The 15,644-nt window shown below is 42.6% G+C and overlaps 1 protein-coding gene across 5 annotated transcripts in view; it reads right to left on the bottom strand.

Annotated features, from left to right (window-relative positions):
• Nrf1 (nuclear respiratory factor 1) overlaps positions 1 to 15,644 on the bottom strand; it is a 102,986-nt gene that overhangs the window by 20,649 nt on the left and 66,693 nt on the right. For all 5 annotated transcript variants that reach the window (XM_026788589.1, XM_026788588.1, XM_013353210.2 and 2 more), the window contains 4 exons: positions 9,453 to 9,611; positions 8,778 to 8,975; positions 7,944 to 8,045; positions 6,125 to 6,282 (listed from right to left, as the gene is read on the bottom strand). In XM_026788589.1, the coding sequence (XP_026644390.1) occupies positions 6,125 to 6,282; positions 7,944 to 8,045; positions 8,778 to 8,975; positions 9,453 to 9,611 (617 nt within the window). The remainder of the gene's footprint in view (positions 1 to 6,124; positions 6,283 to 7,943; positions 8,046 to 8,777; positions 8,976 to 9,452; positions 9,612 to 15,644) is intronic.

The following is a 15,644-nucleotide window of genomic DNA, read 5'->3' as shown; positions in this document are numbered from 1 at the left end:
CCTGCCTCTGCCTCCCGAGTGCTGGGATTAAAGGCGTGCGCCACCATCGCCCGGCTGAAGATGGAATTTTAAGACTAAAATTTGTCATCCGAATTTCAATGATTTTAAAAACAAAATAAAAGAGCTTAGAAATCTCAGAATCTTGCCTATGAAGATGGAGGTCATCAGCTGATAACTGGGGTCCCTGAGGGAGCATGAGGAGATAAGGCAGTTTGCTCTGCAAGCTCAAGGATCTGATTTGAACTGACCACCCATAAGAAAAAAGCTGGCATGACTGTGTGTGTCCCGTCACCCAGTGCTGTTGGGGTAGATAGCAGGATCAGAGGAGTTTGCTGCCTGCCAGCTTGGCTCTAATTCAGTGACAGACGCTGTCTGAAACAGTGACAGAGCAGGACACGCACCACTCTCCTCCGGCCCCGAAGAAACACCACACACAAACTAAAAACATTTTTTTAAGTAAGCGAACACTGGCCAGCAAGATGGCTCAATAGGTGAAAGCAGAGAATCAACTCCTACAAACCATCCTCTCATCTCCATGTGTACTGTGGCATATGCAAATGTGCACATACATACGTAATAAGCAAATATTCAAAAATGCCTGAGTAAGCACACAGTAGAGAAGCTAGTGCCATTTACTTTAGCAGAGGTGGGCTAAGGCCTGGTTCCATCTTCACATAAGGCAATAGATGCAGTTCTGCTCTGAAACTGCAGGCTTTGCACCAATACAGCCATTTTCTTGCAATCCCAGGCTCTAGTGGGGACTGGTAAGGGAAGAGGCTGGTACAGATGTGTCACTGACTGGGGCAAAGCAATGCACACCTATTAAATACAGTTCTTTTATTGAAGAAGCTCAACAGGTAAGGCAATGGGCACAGTAACTCCTCAGGGAAGAGAGACAGCAGGTGCCTTTTAGAAGATGAGAAAAGAGTTGTTTATTCTTGAGAACAAAGGTAAAGTCTATGTTTTATATAGAAAAATTACAAATCTTAGGAATCCACAGACAGAATAAGGGGCCTGTACAACACAGACACTGGTGGAAACATTACATCCAGACAGCTGTAAGCAGATCCTGCTTTTAATTTCTCATTTGGGAGGATGAGGAAGGAGGAATGCCACAAGTTTGAAGCTAGCCAGGGCTATCTTGCAAGATCTTGTTCTGGGGTAGTTGGAGTAGGGGAAGCCCTGTCTGGGACCTCTAATCCTAGTTATTCAACAGGCTGAGCAGGAATAGCCAAACTAGACTATAGAGTAAGTTCAAGGCCAGCCCTGGAACCTTTGTGACACGGACCAGAAAATCATTAAAACTTAAAGTACTGAGGAGATTATGTATTGTATGTATGTATCCATCTACCTACCCATTTATATCTCTCTCTCTCTCTCTCTCTCTCTCTCTCTCTCTCTCTCTCTCTCTCTCTCTCTATGAAATAGCTAGATATACTATAGATATAACCAGGTGGTGATGGCATACGCCTTTAATACCAGCAGAGGCAGAGGAAGGCGGATCTCTGTGAGTTCGAGGCCAGCCTGGTCTGTATGAACTAGTTCCAGGACAGCTAGGGCTGTTACAAAGAGAAACCCTGTTTCGAAGAACCAAAAACAAACAAATAAATACAGGTTAAGCGCTCAGTGGGAGAACATGTGCCCAGCATGTGTGAAGTCCTAGGTTCAGTTCTCTATTGAGGAGAAATCTTTAACTTGGGCTGGGGAGAAAGCCTGGTGGTTAAGACTACTGCTGCTCTTGCAGAGGACTCAGGTTTGATCCCCAGCACCCACACAGTGGCTCACAACCACCTGTAAATCCAGTTCCAGGGGATCTGAAGCTCTCTTCTGACTTCTAATAGAACTAGCATGCATGTGGCATACATACATATATGCAGGCAGAATACTTATACACAGAAAATAAATAAACCTAATTTTTTTTTTTTTTTTTTTTTTTGGTTTTTCGAGACAGGGTTTCTCTGTGGTTTTGGAGCCTGTCCTGGAACTAGCTCTGTAGACCAGGCTGGTCTCGAACTCACAGAGATCCGCCTGCCTCTGCCTCCCGAGTGCTGGGATTAAAGGCATGCGCCACTACCGCCCGGCTTAAACCTAATTTTTTTGATTACTTAAAAATATAAATTGGGATTAAATAATGTCCCTAAGCTACCACTTTGTAAATTTTAGTCAAAACCCATTTTCAAAGCAGAACTCTAAAAGACTGATTCCGATCAGTGTGTGTGTGTGTTGGCCAGAGGCCCACCTTGTTTTCTGAGGCAGGGTCTCTCACTGGCCTGGTGTTCACCCATGAGGCTAGGCTGGCTGGTTACCAAGTCCCAGGGATCTGCTGTCTCTACTTCCTCAGTGCTGAATCACAAAAGCAAGACACCATACCCTGTAGCCGGGGGATGAGGGTCAAACTCAGGTCTGTGGGTCTGCTACACACCCCAAAGACTTTACTAAGTTATCGCCAAGACCCCTCATTAGTCCCCCTCCCATCCCACCTGAGACAGGGTTTTCTCTGTGTAGCTTTGGTTGGTGTCTGTCCTCCTGGATTAAAGGCGTGCACCACCATTACTTGGCCCCCAACCTTTTATTTGTAGATGTCCAATTTTAATCTAAAGGAAAGCGCATAGTTCGTACCTATTATAGATAAGGACCATCTGATTCACATTCTCTATCCCATCTTATTGGACCAATGTCAATCTATATATTAGAGCAACATTATATTTTAATAATATCTCTAATAATATTTTCAGTTTGGAGAGTATAACAATAAACTGAAATGTCACAATACTCCCCTAAGTATGTATATTTGTGCATCAGTTAAAAATAAAAAGAGAATGAACTTTATTTCAAAATGGTTTACTTCCTTTCCTTCCTCCTCCCTGCCCCTTGTTTTGTTTGCAGCTGTTTGTTTGAGATAGGGCTTCGCTAAGTAACCCTGGCATGTGCTTATTTATAAAATACCATGCTATTTTACTTCTTTTTAAAAACAGTTTCTACAGCTAAAGAAGGGCACATTCTAAGTTTCCCAAAAAGAAACGACCCAAGCAGCAGCTTCCTCACAATGCTGAGTGGAAGCACCGTGCTCAGCAGAACACAAAAACCACATTGACAACACAGGGTAAACACAGGCCCAGCCTACTAATCCCCACTATGTATCTCTATGCAGGGCTGCGCTGGAGACTTGAGAAGTATCTTTGCGGGGGCCTGGTTAAGAGGGACTGTAAGTACAGAAGAGCCGACCAATTACGCAAAGGGTCAACCTCATCAGGTGTCATGACATCACTTCCTTTCCCTGCTTGTCTAAGCTAAAAAGCTATTTTTTTGTTTGGTGTATGTGCGCTCGTGCATGTGTGATGCTGTGTTCTGTATTTGTTAACCATGATTCCCTTCCCATCTCCTTCCTAAAAGTGCTGGTTTATTCTTTATTTGAATTATTAAAATGAACACCACTTCCCATTTTTAATACTGGTAACTTTTCCACAGCCCTTTGGGTTGTTATGATGCTAGGGTGGGCTAAGGCTGTGCATCCCTGGGTCCTGTTCTGACTTGCAGTAAATTCTTTTAGCAGCATAGTTGAAAAACAGGTCTGCCTACAGTTGTCCTGACCCCGTCCCCTCTAGTGAATGAAGGAACCTTGTGCCTTCTTAGGCCCCCACTGCCTTTCCCCACAGCTGGCTTCTCCTTTCTCGCCCTGCACTCACATCTGCTGTTTACAGTGCAGCAGAGGTGCAGGTGCTTATTAGAGAATCATGCTTCTTCCATCTGCACCTGAAACAGAGACTGGCAACAGATTATGAAATCACTTTGTTACCATAGGAACAAAGACCAGTGGTCTCTGTGTATTTTTTTTCAAGTGGACTTTCAACAGTAAATTTTGTGGGGATAAAGGATTTCATTGCATCTCATGCAATGAGTAAGGGGTTGTCTTGGACCCACCTAATCTGACAAAGCCATTCACTCGTGGGGTACAACTTGCTTTGCTGCCAGGCTCAGCTTCTGCCAGAGGCTGAACATATCACCCCAAGACTTACTGAGCACTGGACTGACTGATTGCAGACAGATTTCAACATCCCTCTGCGCCTCCTTCAAGCCACAAGGAACCACACTCTCCTTTCTGGAGTTAACACTGTAGCCACCTCGGCTGCACCTGAGGTGCAGCTAACAAGCCCTCAGGGGACACCATTATACTCATGGCCTTTAGAAATAAGCGTGTCCTCACACAAAGGGAACCAGAATGTGCTTCAGATTTTCCACTATGTGCAGGCTTCCCAGGACACCACAAGTCACTGCAAGTCAAGGTGTTGACTAGAAGGCTAGGGTCTTGCTGGTCTTTAGTGATGGTTTGTTAGAAACAAAGTAACAGTAAGGGGACACCAGATTGAAGGAGGGGCTCTCCCTCTGAAGAGCCCTTTGGGAAATTTATCTGAGTACCTGAAAGGAAGGGGTGGAAGAGGGCCAAAGTGTACAGAAGCTATGAGTTCCATGATTCTGAACAGTACACGAATCACTGGCCTGGGAAGTTTCAGCTCCAGGTCACATGGAAATTCATTTGGTAAGTGTGAGAGGCAGAGAGTGAGCGCAAGCCTGTGTCTCAGTATTAGGAGTCTGACCAACTACACCCAACTCATAGCTTCCTTCAAATGCGTGCTTTCCAGGCCTTTAACAAAGCACCCCTGGATTCTAGGTTGCCTCATCCTGACTGCTTTTATAATCACACTCCATGATCACAATTCTGACTAGACAAGTCTTAAAGCACAGCTTGAACCCAGGCCTTGCACACACCAGACTCTCCATTGATCTAAGCCCTTGAAGTGTAATTTAATAAGATGAGCAAGGCGGCTCATACCTATAATCTCAGGAGGCTAAGGCTAAGGGATCACCGGTGTTTGAGACCAGCCTGGCCTATAGTGAGACCCTCTGGAAAGAAAGAGATTAGGGGCCAGAGGCAGACGGATCTCTCTAAGTTCCAGGCCAGCCTGGTCTACAGTGAGTTCCAGGACAGCTACGACTGTTACACAAAGAAACCATATCTCTAAAAATCAAAATCAAAACAACTAAAACAAATAAAAAACAAAGAAGGAATTAAGGGTAGAAACTAAGTTTCTCAGGGTCAAAAAGATAACAAATGGTTTAGCTGCGATTCAATCCAGAAATCTATGGGACTTTGGAATCTTCTTCTCAAACAACACACTGTACAGCGCTATACACACTGCACACAGACACATCATTGCTCTCCAGTCATCTGTATCTACCAAGTTAATTTAACAACAAAAATAGGTCTCTCCAAATCTACACTTCAGTTGATTTTTGTATGTCAGGGAAGGTGACCCCTCTCTCTGGATCTCTACAATGGACTATGTGAGACTAAGAGCCACACAGATGACTAGCAGCAGCTCTTATCATATGCCAGGCACTGATCCAAAGTGACTTTAGTTGTCTTAACACTTCCTTAAGGCAGGTATTGGTATTACTTCCAGTCTACAAAAAAAGACACCTTGGGCAATGAGAGTTTAAAAAACTGTCCAGGGTCAGCCAGCTAGCAAGTGACAGGGCAGTCCCTGTTCTTAATGATTAATCAAAGTCTGGGTCTCTGAAAATAAAATTGTGTCAATAATGAAGAATAATATGGGCATGATCTTTCCTGTCAATAACCAGCAGGTAGTGGCCAGAAGGAAACTTGTAATTCTGTTTTGGAAAAGGCCTCTCTTCCTACATCGCTCTTTCTAACTAGCCCTAAAAAGAAAAGGTTCAATTTTCCTTGGTGAGGGCTGATTAGGAACCAAAGTGCACTCGGGAGGCAGAGGCAGACGGATCTCTGTGAGTTCAAGACCAGCCTGGTCTACAGAGCTAGTTCCAGGACAGGCTACAAAGCCACAGAGAAACCCTGTCTCGAAAAACCAAAAACCAAAAACATAAAAAAAAAAGGAACCAAAGTGCAGTAACTCAGTATTAGAATGTTAGTCTAGCTTGCACAGAGGCCTGGGAGCTCTACTCCCAGGACTGTAGAAAACAAAACAACCCAGCCTCCAGTGTTGTATGACCTTCAAGATATCCCTAACTGTCACCTCTGACTGAGAAAGAATGAGTCTCTCTTAGGACAGACCGGCAATCCCATTCATTCCCCACCCCCTGCCTCCACCTGTTGAGTGCCATGGTGACAGTAGCTCCCTGTTGCATTTCCTGAGAAGCTGCCACTGCGGCCTCTGCCAGTGATGCCACCGCCTGAGTGGCTTCTGATGCTTGTGTTGTCTGGATGGTCATTTCACCTCCCTGTAACGTGGCCCAATTTTGTTCCACCTGAAGCAGAAAGAACAAGGACAGTTAACAGTCAAAACATGGAACACTATGTTTTCAGCCACATGAATGCACACATGACCTATGACCTATAATATATGGGGAGAGTTTCAGTATGCTATAGTTTGTGTAAAAAAGGGGACCGTTAGAATTTACATTTGAATTTGTGTCTGTATCAAGAAGTTCTGGAAACACACAAGAGAAATCACTGAAAATACTTTGAGTCAAGTATGGCCACACCCACCTAAATCCCAGCATTCGGGAAGCTCCCAAGTCCCAGGTCAGCCTGGGCTACATAGCAAGACCTTATCAAGAAAGGAAAAGAAGGAGGCCAGGGGAAAGAAACAGAGAAAACTGTTGGGTTTGGATGGGAAGCAGAAGGTAGACTTGGCACTACATACTTATAAGCAGTGCTTCCCTTGGCCATGTTTGCTTGAGTGCCTGCTATGTTACTCTTCCCTCCTGCATGTAACTGTATGTGCCTGCAGGCTACCATGTTCCAAAGAGAGCTCTAAGCCCAAGAGGTAAAGCTATCCAGAAGATGTCCTATTGCTGAGAGAAACTCACTGTGCTGAAGCCTTTCAAATGGTAGCTCCTCTTACATCTAGCTAGAGCAAGCCACTGTAGCCATTTCACACTTTCAAAACTCAGGGCATTTCCATGCTTGCTGCCTTGGCTAGGACATACCCCTATCCCTGTAGCCTTTGCTTTTGCTTGCTTCCCCTAGTCTGAGCTCAGGTCTATTATTCCTCTGGAGAGCACTCAAGCAAATCCATGGCACTACACGCGGGGCGCCATCTCTCCCCCCTGCTGCTGTTCACTGAATGGCTGACCATGGTTTCCCCACCACCTCTTACTGTCCTGTCTCTAGACTGCAAAGCCTGGCATTTACTGAGGGTGAGGGTGGAGAACACACTCCTTTATTTTCCTACTTGTTATTGAGCCTACCCATTTTTCAGCTGAACTGACAGTCTCTGAGAACCTACCAAAATATGTCATATAATTTCAAACTCATCACATGTGCTGGTGTCCCACTTTGAAATTCAGATCTTTAATGTCTTTGTACTTGGATGTCTTTTTCCTTTGCAGCAGAATTACATATGCCATCATCATCAGAAATCATTTGATTTTTCTAATGTCTAATGTAATCAACATGACCAATAGCAACTGGTGGTCCCATTGTGCAAGATAACTGTTTCTTAACTGCATCTTCAAATAAACTACATATTTTTAAAAGCAACATAGTTCACTTTACAATTTAATGTGGAATTCTAAATGTCCATGTAATTTGTACAGTGTCCCTAAATAACTTTAAACTGCTTAAGGTTAGAGATTTTTTTCTTTGCAACTACTTACTTAGCTGTGGTCAGCAAGAGAACCCTGAAATGGCTTTTCTTGTAAAAATACTGAAAGGATAATCCCTTTTATTGTGTATACAATATATAAAATACATTACTAATGTGAAATTCTAAATTTGTATCAGGTCAATTTAGGTTGTAGTGATCCACGAATTTTAATTGTTACAATTAACATAGTATAAAATACTTCTCCAAACTTTCATAGTCTGCTATTACATGGGTTCAAATAATACATGCTAGGCTCTTACATCTCCTTACTTATTCATGCACTACTTCAATAGGGGCATACTGAAACCTTTTTCTTACCTCTCCATCAGCCACAGCAGAATAATTCACTTGGGCAACAGTGACTGTGGTCGGCAGTTCTGAAGCATCGGCCAATGTAGCTACTGTTGCCCCCGTACCCACCTAAGAAACACGGAAAGTTAAGTGTCTGTAGATGGGCCCTCTGCCTGGCCCCTACAAAGAAGCTCCCTGAATTCAGCACAACATGCCTGGGATATGAAGAGATTACTAAAATCATCTCTCAGGGACTAGCATGAGTTTAGTATTAGAAGAGTGAGTGCATCTTATTCCAGCACTCAGTGCCAACCAACATTCTCCTCTAACCCAACGTGAACTTCAGAGATTCGTCTGCCAATAAATGGCGTTTCACCTCAGAAAAGGTGTTTTCCTGATGTGCGTGTTCTCAAGTACCCTTATCTGTTTTTCCTTCCCTTTCTCCCTCCCTAAATCCTCCTCTTTAATTCTCGCTACAGGCGATAAGCAGGCATTCTACCACTAAAGTGGACCCTAACCCAAGAAACCATTTTCAAATGCTTTGTTTGGAAATGTCCCAGAAGCTATTGATAGCTCTGAATTAAACAAAATGCAAGTAATGTAAAATACTATTCCAAGACTGGAGATAAGATGTAGCCATGTGGTAGAGTACTTTCCTAGTGTGGGCGAGGCCTTGGTCATGTTCCAAGCATCACAAGAAAGTGAAATAAAAAATAAATAAAGAGAGCACTGTTTAGAAGTTATCTTTAGGTAAGAAGACTAGAGCAGCTGTATGATACCTAGAGAAGAGTGTCTGCATAAGAAACTTCTCCAGTCTGAGGCGAGATGCCATTTGCCCACCTCCCCCAAGCCCGGGCTTACCTGGATGAGCGAGACGGTGCCATCAGGGTTACTGAAGGTTTGTACTACGGTCTGTGATGGTACGAGGTGAGCTATACTATGTGTGGTAGTGGCCTGTGTTTGTGTTTGCTGATCTTCAAAAGCATATAAAAGATCTTCCCGTCCATGTTGCTTATAACAATTTTTAACTATGGTCCGTAATGCCTGGGTCCATGAAACCTGTCACCAAAAGACCAGGAAAGCACAATAAGTCACAAAGAATTTTGGTATTTAGGCCACTATGAAATAATCATCTGTGTATTTGTTGAACCTTTTGTAGAGTTCATCACAGGATTTCTCACAGAATTATTCTGGAACAAAAAACTGATTTTTTTTTTTTCGGGCTTTCATTCCTAACCAAGGTCTGGTTTAGTATTGCTTTTATGTTTTAAGTCCTAGTCCAAACTCTCAAATTTCTCATAAGAGATCTCACTCTGATCAAGAATTATATATTAAGTCTCTTAATAAACTTCCAGATAAAGTAAAAAACCAAATGTATAGAAAAAGGAAGAAGGTTATCTAGATCAGCCTTTCTTCTCCAAGTGCTGGGTAACTAGCACACACTTGGCAGACTTCCCTCCACTGATTTCAGAGGTAACAGAAGTTGAGGCAACTGATTCAGAATGGCAAAGCAACGGGCAGCTCAGAGGAACTTACCCTCTGCTTTTGCTCTTCTGTGCGGACATCACTGCGGACATTGGCCCATGGGATGTCTTCTGGCCACCAGATAGGTTTGCAGCTTTCTTTCCCCCAGCCTGGTTTTCCCCGACCTGTGGAATACTTGAGCATCTCTGGGATAAATGCCCGGAGCTGAGCCTGAAAGAGGAGAGCATGGTTATCACAATGAAGTCATGACAGACACCTGGGACGTGCTTGTGGCCCCCACCAAAATCTAAGATCATGAAACAGGTAGTTTTCCTGAGAGTGCCAGAAAATCCCAAGTGTGACTGCTGACAGCCCATTGCTTCCTCCAGGTTACTTCTGCTTCAGGGATGACTGGGGAGGATACATCTGTTGATTAAGGAGACCTTAAAAGCTGCCATTTGAGTCGGGCGATGGTGGCACACGCCTTTAATCCCAGCACTCGGGAGGCAGAGGCAGGCGGATCTCTGTGAGTTCGAGACCAGCCTGGTCTACAGAGCTAGTTCCAGGACAGGCTCCAAAGCCACAGAGAAACCCTGTCTCGAAAAACCAAAAAAAAAAAAAAAAAAAAGCTGCCATTTGTAGACTTGTTCTTCAAAGGGCAACAATGTCTCTCTCCAAACTTGACTTTTGCTGCCGGAGACACTACTGGCACTAGGGCCTATTTTTCTCATGAGCTAACTAACAGTTCATAGCAAGGAGTGCAGCACTGTTCTGGAGGTGGCAGTCAAGTCATAGCAGAAGAAGAAAATGAGCAACAGGTTAACCATCAGTATCTGTACATGAGAGGACTCTGGAGCAGGAACGCCTCAGAGGAAAATGAAAACCAATACGAACACTAAAAGATGGGTTACATCCACAAAGAGGTGGATGCCAATAAAATAAATGAAAATAAATTGCTTTTCAGTTAATAAGGTGAAAATAACCCAAGAACTCTTCTATCAAGTTCCTTGGAAGCCAGGCCAGTGTGCACAAGTCTCAAAGTTAGATGTATTGACACTTGTGTACTTTAAATACATGGACTTCATTCAGCTTGAATCTGCAGAGCTAACTGAGATCAAATCAGGTTTAAACCACAGTCAGCTGACATACACTTCCTGGCATAGTAACTAGTGCACATGCTCAGGAAGGTTTGTGCTATGAATATTCTTCAGCAAGGGTGAAGATTTGGGGCTAGAAAAGCAGTTATGATTTTAGACCCTGCAGAGAGCAGTATCCTGCATATGCCAAGGACACATCTGTGCTGCCTTTGTACCATAAAACCAGAAGGAGAAGCCATTCTGAGCAAAGAGTCAGAATGAGTATGTCAATACTGTCATATGGAAGAATGTATCTTCTAGGTGTATCTATAATTCTTCATATAATATGGAATCCCATTCTACCAGAAGACAATACAAATTGCTATATAGTAGGGAACCATAAATCCAAATCATCTGTGCTTATGTAACCAAGACAGGTCTGGTTAATTCCTGTGCAGATAATGCCACTTCATCTCTTCCTAATTTCTTCCTACTCAGACAGTCTCCTGCCTACAAGCTCTGATTTAATACACTCCAGGTATATTTGACTCCGAAGCATCAAGTAGCAGACTAATAGAAATGTATCCACTTGCAAACCCATGCTATCAACTGGCTCATGAGGTCACTCCTCCAGTTATTTTAAGAAAGTACATCTCAAAGTCATTTTCCCTTTTATCCTGGTTTCTTGGTGTCTTTCTCTAACCTCAGATACATGCAGCAGAAAAGGGATTATATACATTTTATATTTCTTCACATACAAAACAATAGCTATCTAAAATGCACAAATGAAATAAACACACTATAAACTTAAAAGTTCCCCTTTTAGTCCCATTAGTAGCCCCTCCACAGATACACAAAGGAAAGACTATCTTTTTATATTGTTGTTGCTGTTTGTTTGGTTTTTGGTTTTCAAGGCAGGGTTTCTGTGTAGCCCAAGCTCAAGAGATCACCTGCCTCTGCCTCCTAAGTACTGAGATTAAAAGTGTGTGCCACCACCACCCAGCTGAGACTACTTTTAAACTGTCCCAAATAAATGCTAAGACGTTTTAAAAGACTTAGAAACACCTCTCTCTCTCTCTCTCTCTCTCTCTCTCTCTCTCTCTCTCTCTCTCTCTCTCTCTCAAAATAGGCAGTAACAACAACAACATTCTTTATATATCAGCCTGGTTTTGAACTTGAGATTCTCCTGCCTCAGACTCCTCAGTGCTGGGACTAAAGGTGTGGATCATCATGCCTGACCTGAAAGGATTACAAAGGAAAATCAGCTATCAACTGTTTAGCATGGAAAGAGTTAAATAATGCCTTTCCAGACTTTAACTCTGTGTCTTCATTACCAGCTGGATTAATTACTGGTCCTAGAGAGTTTGGGAAAGCAAAGCTTCTCAATGTGCTTGTTAAGGAAGGTTCATTTATAATCCACAGGGAGCCAATCAACAGGGTCAGTAAAGGCAAGGCCTTACTTCTCAGGCTGGGCTTTAATTGGGCTAGGACACGCTAGCTTGGTGTCTCATTCTGACGCAGGTCTCTTTGTGAGCCTATAGGACACTAGGTTGGCCAGTAAACTTACTCCAAGTAGAAAACACTACTCCTTCCAGGGCACAACTGGAGAGAAAGGGCATCAAATTCATGTAAGCAGCAATTAAAAGTCAAGATTATAGGAGCTAGAGAAAGGGCTCACTGAAGAACACTGGCTGCCCTTCCAGAGGACCCAAGTTTGATTCCTAGAACCCACATGGTAGCTCATAAGTCTGCTAAGTGCAGTCCCAGGGGATCCGATGCCCTCTTCTGGTATTACAGGCACTGTATGCATGTGACGCAGATACACATATGAAGGCAAAACACTCACACATATAAACATAGAGATTATGTGGAAGCTAAACTATGTATGGTGACCTATGTCTAATCCCAGAACTTGTGACAGGAAGGCATGAAATCAGTTCAAGGTCATCCTTAGCTACATAGTAACAAAAGAGCCAAACACATATACATCATAGGTGGTTTTAAAATAAGATTTTATAAAATGCTAAATAGTCTATTTGAAGGGCTGGGACATGTCACTAAATGGTAGAACACTTCATTCGCATACTCAAGACATGAGTTTTGATTTAGCGTTTGGATATATAACAAAAGCCTAAACTAGCTAAAATGAATCAATAGCTCTTACTATGTCAGAAACCTGTCATTTGTAAACTCGATTAGTTATCTACTGTTCAGCAAATGTAGTATCCTCAACACATTCCAAAATGCCATTCGCCGCTCATTCCCTGTATCTTTAAACTCCAGAGATTTTTGAGGATCCTCATTGGTATTTAGGCTCAATTGTAAGGTAAGAACTCTAAAGTTAGTATGCCTCCCAACTCCATCTCTACTGTACTGGTCTGACAATATAAAGTCAGGGTTCCATATCTGTGAGTTAGGTATCTAAAAATTCAACCAATTATGAAACAAATACTCGGGGTTAAAAAAAAAAGTCACCTATACTGAATATGTACCAACTGGTCTTTTCTGTCATTATTTCCTAGATAATACAGTGCTCTGAGAGAATGGTCTGTACCTTGTAAAGTTTTGTTACTTGTATTTTAATAAAACACAGATTGGCCAGTAGCCAGGCAGGAAGTATAGGCGGGGCAGTCAGGCAGGAAGTAGAGGCAGGCAACGAGAACAGGAGACTCCTGGGAAGAGGAAAGGGTGAGTCTGGCACAGAGGAAGCAAGATGAGAATGCCTCATTGATAAAGGTACCAAGGCACGTGGCTAACACAGACAAGAGTTATGGGCTAATAAAAGTTATAAGAGTTAATAAGAAGCCTGAGCTAACAGGCCAACCAGTTTATAATTAATGTAGGCCTCTGTGTGTTTTCTTTGGGACTGAATGGCTGCAGGACCAGGCAGGACAGAAACCATGGTCAACAATACAGTCTTAACAATTACTTATATGGCATTTATATTCTATTAGATGATATTATAGATAATGTAGAGATGACTTAAAGTATATGGAAAGATTCAGATAGATTTCATACAAACACTACGTACCATTTTCTGTAAGGGTATGTATAATGAGTCCTCTATGGACACTAAGGATAACTGTGTAACAAATTTAAAGAGAGAATAGCACATATTAAACTATGAAGAAAAGGAAGATTTCTATAGTCGTCAAGAAAATCGTGATGTGGTAGAAAACGTAAACTGGAGACTGGAGTCTTTTTTTTTTTTTTAAGGATTTCTCTGTATAGTCCTAGTTGTCCTGAAACTAGCTCTTGTAGACCAGGCTAGGCTCAACTCACAGAGATTCACCTGCCTCTGCCTCCCAAGTGCTGGGATTAAAAGCATGTGCCACCACCCAGTTCAACTGGAGACTTTTGTCTTCTGTGTGTGTATGATTCATGCTATGGCATTTGTGTGGATGAAGGTCCCCACTTTCTACTACCTGAAAAAAGGTCTCTCATTCCTGCTCACCACTGTGCCCACCAGCCATGTTGGCCTGTGAGCTCCTGGGATTCTCCGGTCTCTGCCTCCAATCTTTCTGTAAGAGGTGGGATTGCAGACATGTATTACCCATGCCTGACTTCATGTCATTCTGGGGATTTGATCAGGTCCCCACACTTGTGAGACAAGCCTTTTATCCAGAGACACACCTTCCCAACCAGATGTTGTTATTTTAATTTGAAATGAGGAATTCAAAGTTGACAGACCAGTTTATAACAAAATGTGTATTTCAAGGGCATTAGAGAACTAAAGCCCAATGATTTTCTTGCTCACTATCTGGATTATCTGCACTACCAACTTCTGATCAGAGATGATAAAGTGGCTAATCCTAAAGAGAAATATAGTTGCCAACACAAACACTGGCATCTTTGGAACACTAGCTTTTCTCTATCTCATTCTCTCCTCACTCAAAACACATCACCAGAGGAAGCACGAGAAGAGCCAGTGTGAAAGTGTTGACTCAGAATGAGTGAAGTCATGGCCGGGCAAACAGAGACACTCATTCAAAGACTTGGTCAGAAAGTCAAACTTCTGCTTCCCATTCTCACAGCCCAGGAAACTCTTAAGTGCTGCCTTCAAATGCCACCTTTCTTCCTCTCAGATTGGTCAGTCTCTGCTGGCTTGTGGTAGTTGTATTCTTTTTGTAAACCACACACTAAAATAACAGGTCAGCTTAACCTGCCAATTCAGTGCCCCGCCTGGAAGCCTTGACTGAGGAATAGCTTTCCCTGTAGACCAAATTCTACCCCTTACATTAATTAAGGTTAGAAGGCAGCTTTGTTATTAGAGAAAGTGTTGTCTCGTCCAAAACTTAGGATGTACTTTTTCACTTAACATTTTGCTGTATGAATCTTCTTTGTATGAACAGCTCATTTCTTTTTCTCTAACAGTTGCTAATATCTGTTTCTCATGTTATTGAACCACTCTTCTATTGATAGGCATTTAAGTTATCTAGGGAGTTTTGAGCCACCACTGCCTCCTGCTCTTTCCCCCACCCTCCCACCCAATTCTTCTTCCTCCTCAAACTCGGAGATTTTTCAGCCTCTGCCTCTAGAGTAACGGGTTAAAGGCATGCACCACTAAGTCTATTGTGTATGTGTGTTCTTAAGAAGAAACTCTGGAAAGTGAAACTGCACCCAACACTGACAGACACCATCTGTCCTGCTCCCACCCACAAGGTCATAGTACCCACTCGTTCACATGTGCTTGTTATTTTATGTGATATGTCTAAGTGTTTTCCCTGCAAGTATGACTGCGTATCACATGCATGCCTGATGCCCATATTGGCCAGAAAAGATACTGTATCCCCAGAACAGGAGTTACAGAAGCTGTCATGCAGGTGCTGGGAATTCATCCCAGGTCCCCTGCAAATTTAACAAATGCTCTTAACAACTGAGTCATCTCTTTTGTAAAACTTTCCCATACTTTTCATAAGCTATTTATAATAATTAGCGTATTTTCCGAATTTTTTCTTATTAATCTGAAGTGTTAATCTGTTCTGCATATTAATTCTTTACCATATAAGCTGCAAGTATTTCCTTGGTCTTACAGTATCCTAAATGTATAATTTACATGGTCATTATCCCTTTTCTTATTAATATTCTTGATATACTTTTTTTTTTTTTTTTTTTTTTTTTTTGGTTTTTCGAGACAGGGTTTCTCTGTGGCTTTGGAGCCTGTCCTGGAACTCGCTCTGTAGACCAG

This window comes from Microtus ochrogaster, unplaced genomic scaffold (assembly GCF_000317375.1).
Source record: "Microtus ochrogaster isolate Prairie Vole_2 unplaced genomic scaffold, MicOch1.0 UNK4, whole genome shotgun sequence".
Lineage (NCBI taxonomy): Eukaryota > Metazoa > Chordata > Mammalia > Rodentia > Cricetidae > Microtus > Microtus ochrogaster.
This window is presented reverse-complemented; position numbering and strand designations above follow the sequence as displayed.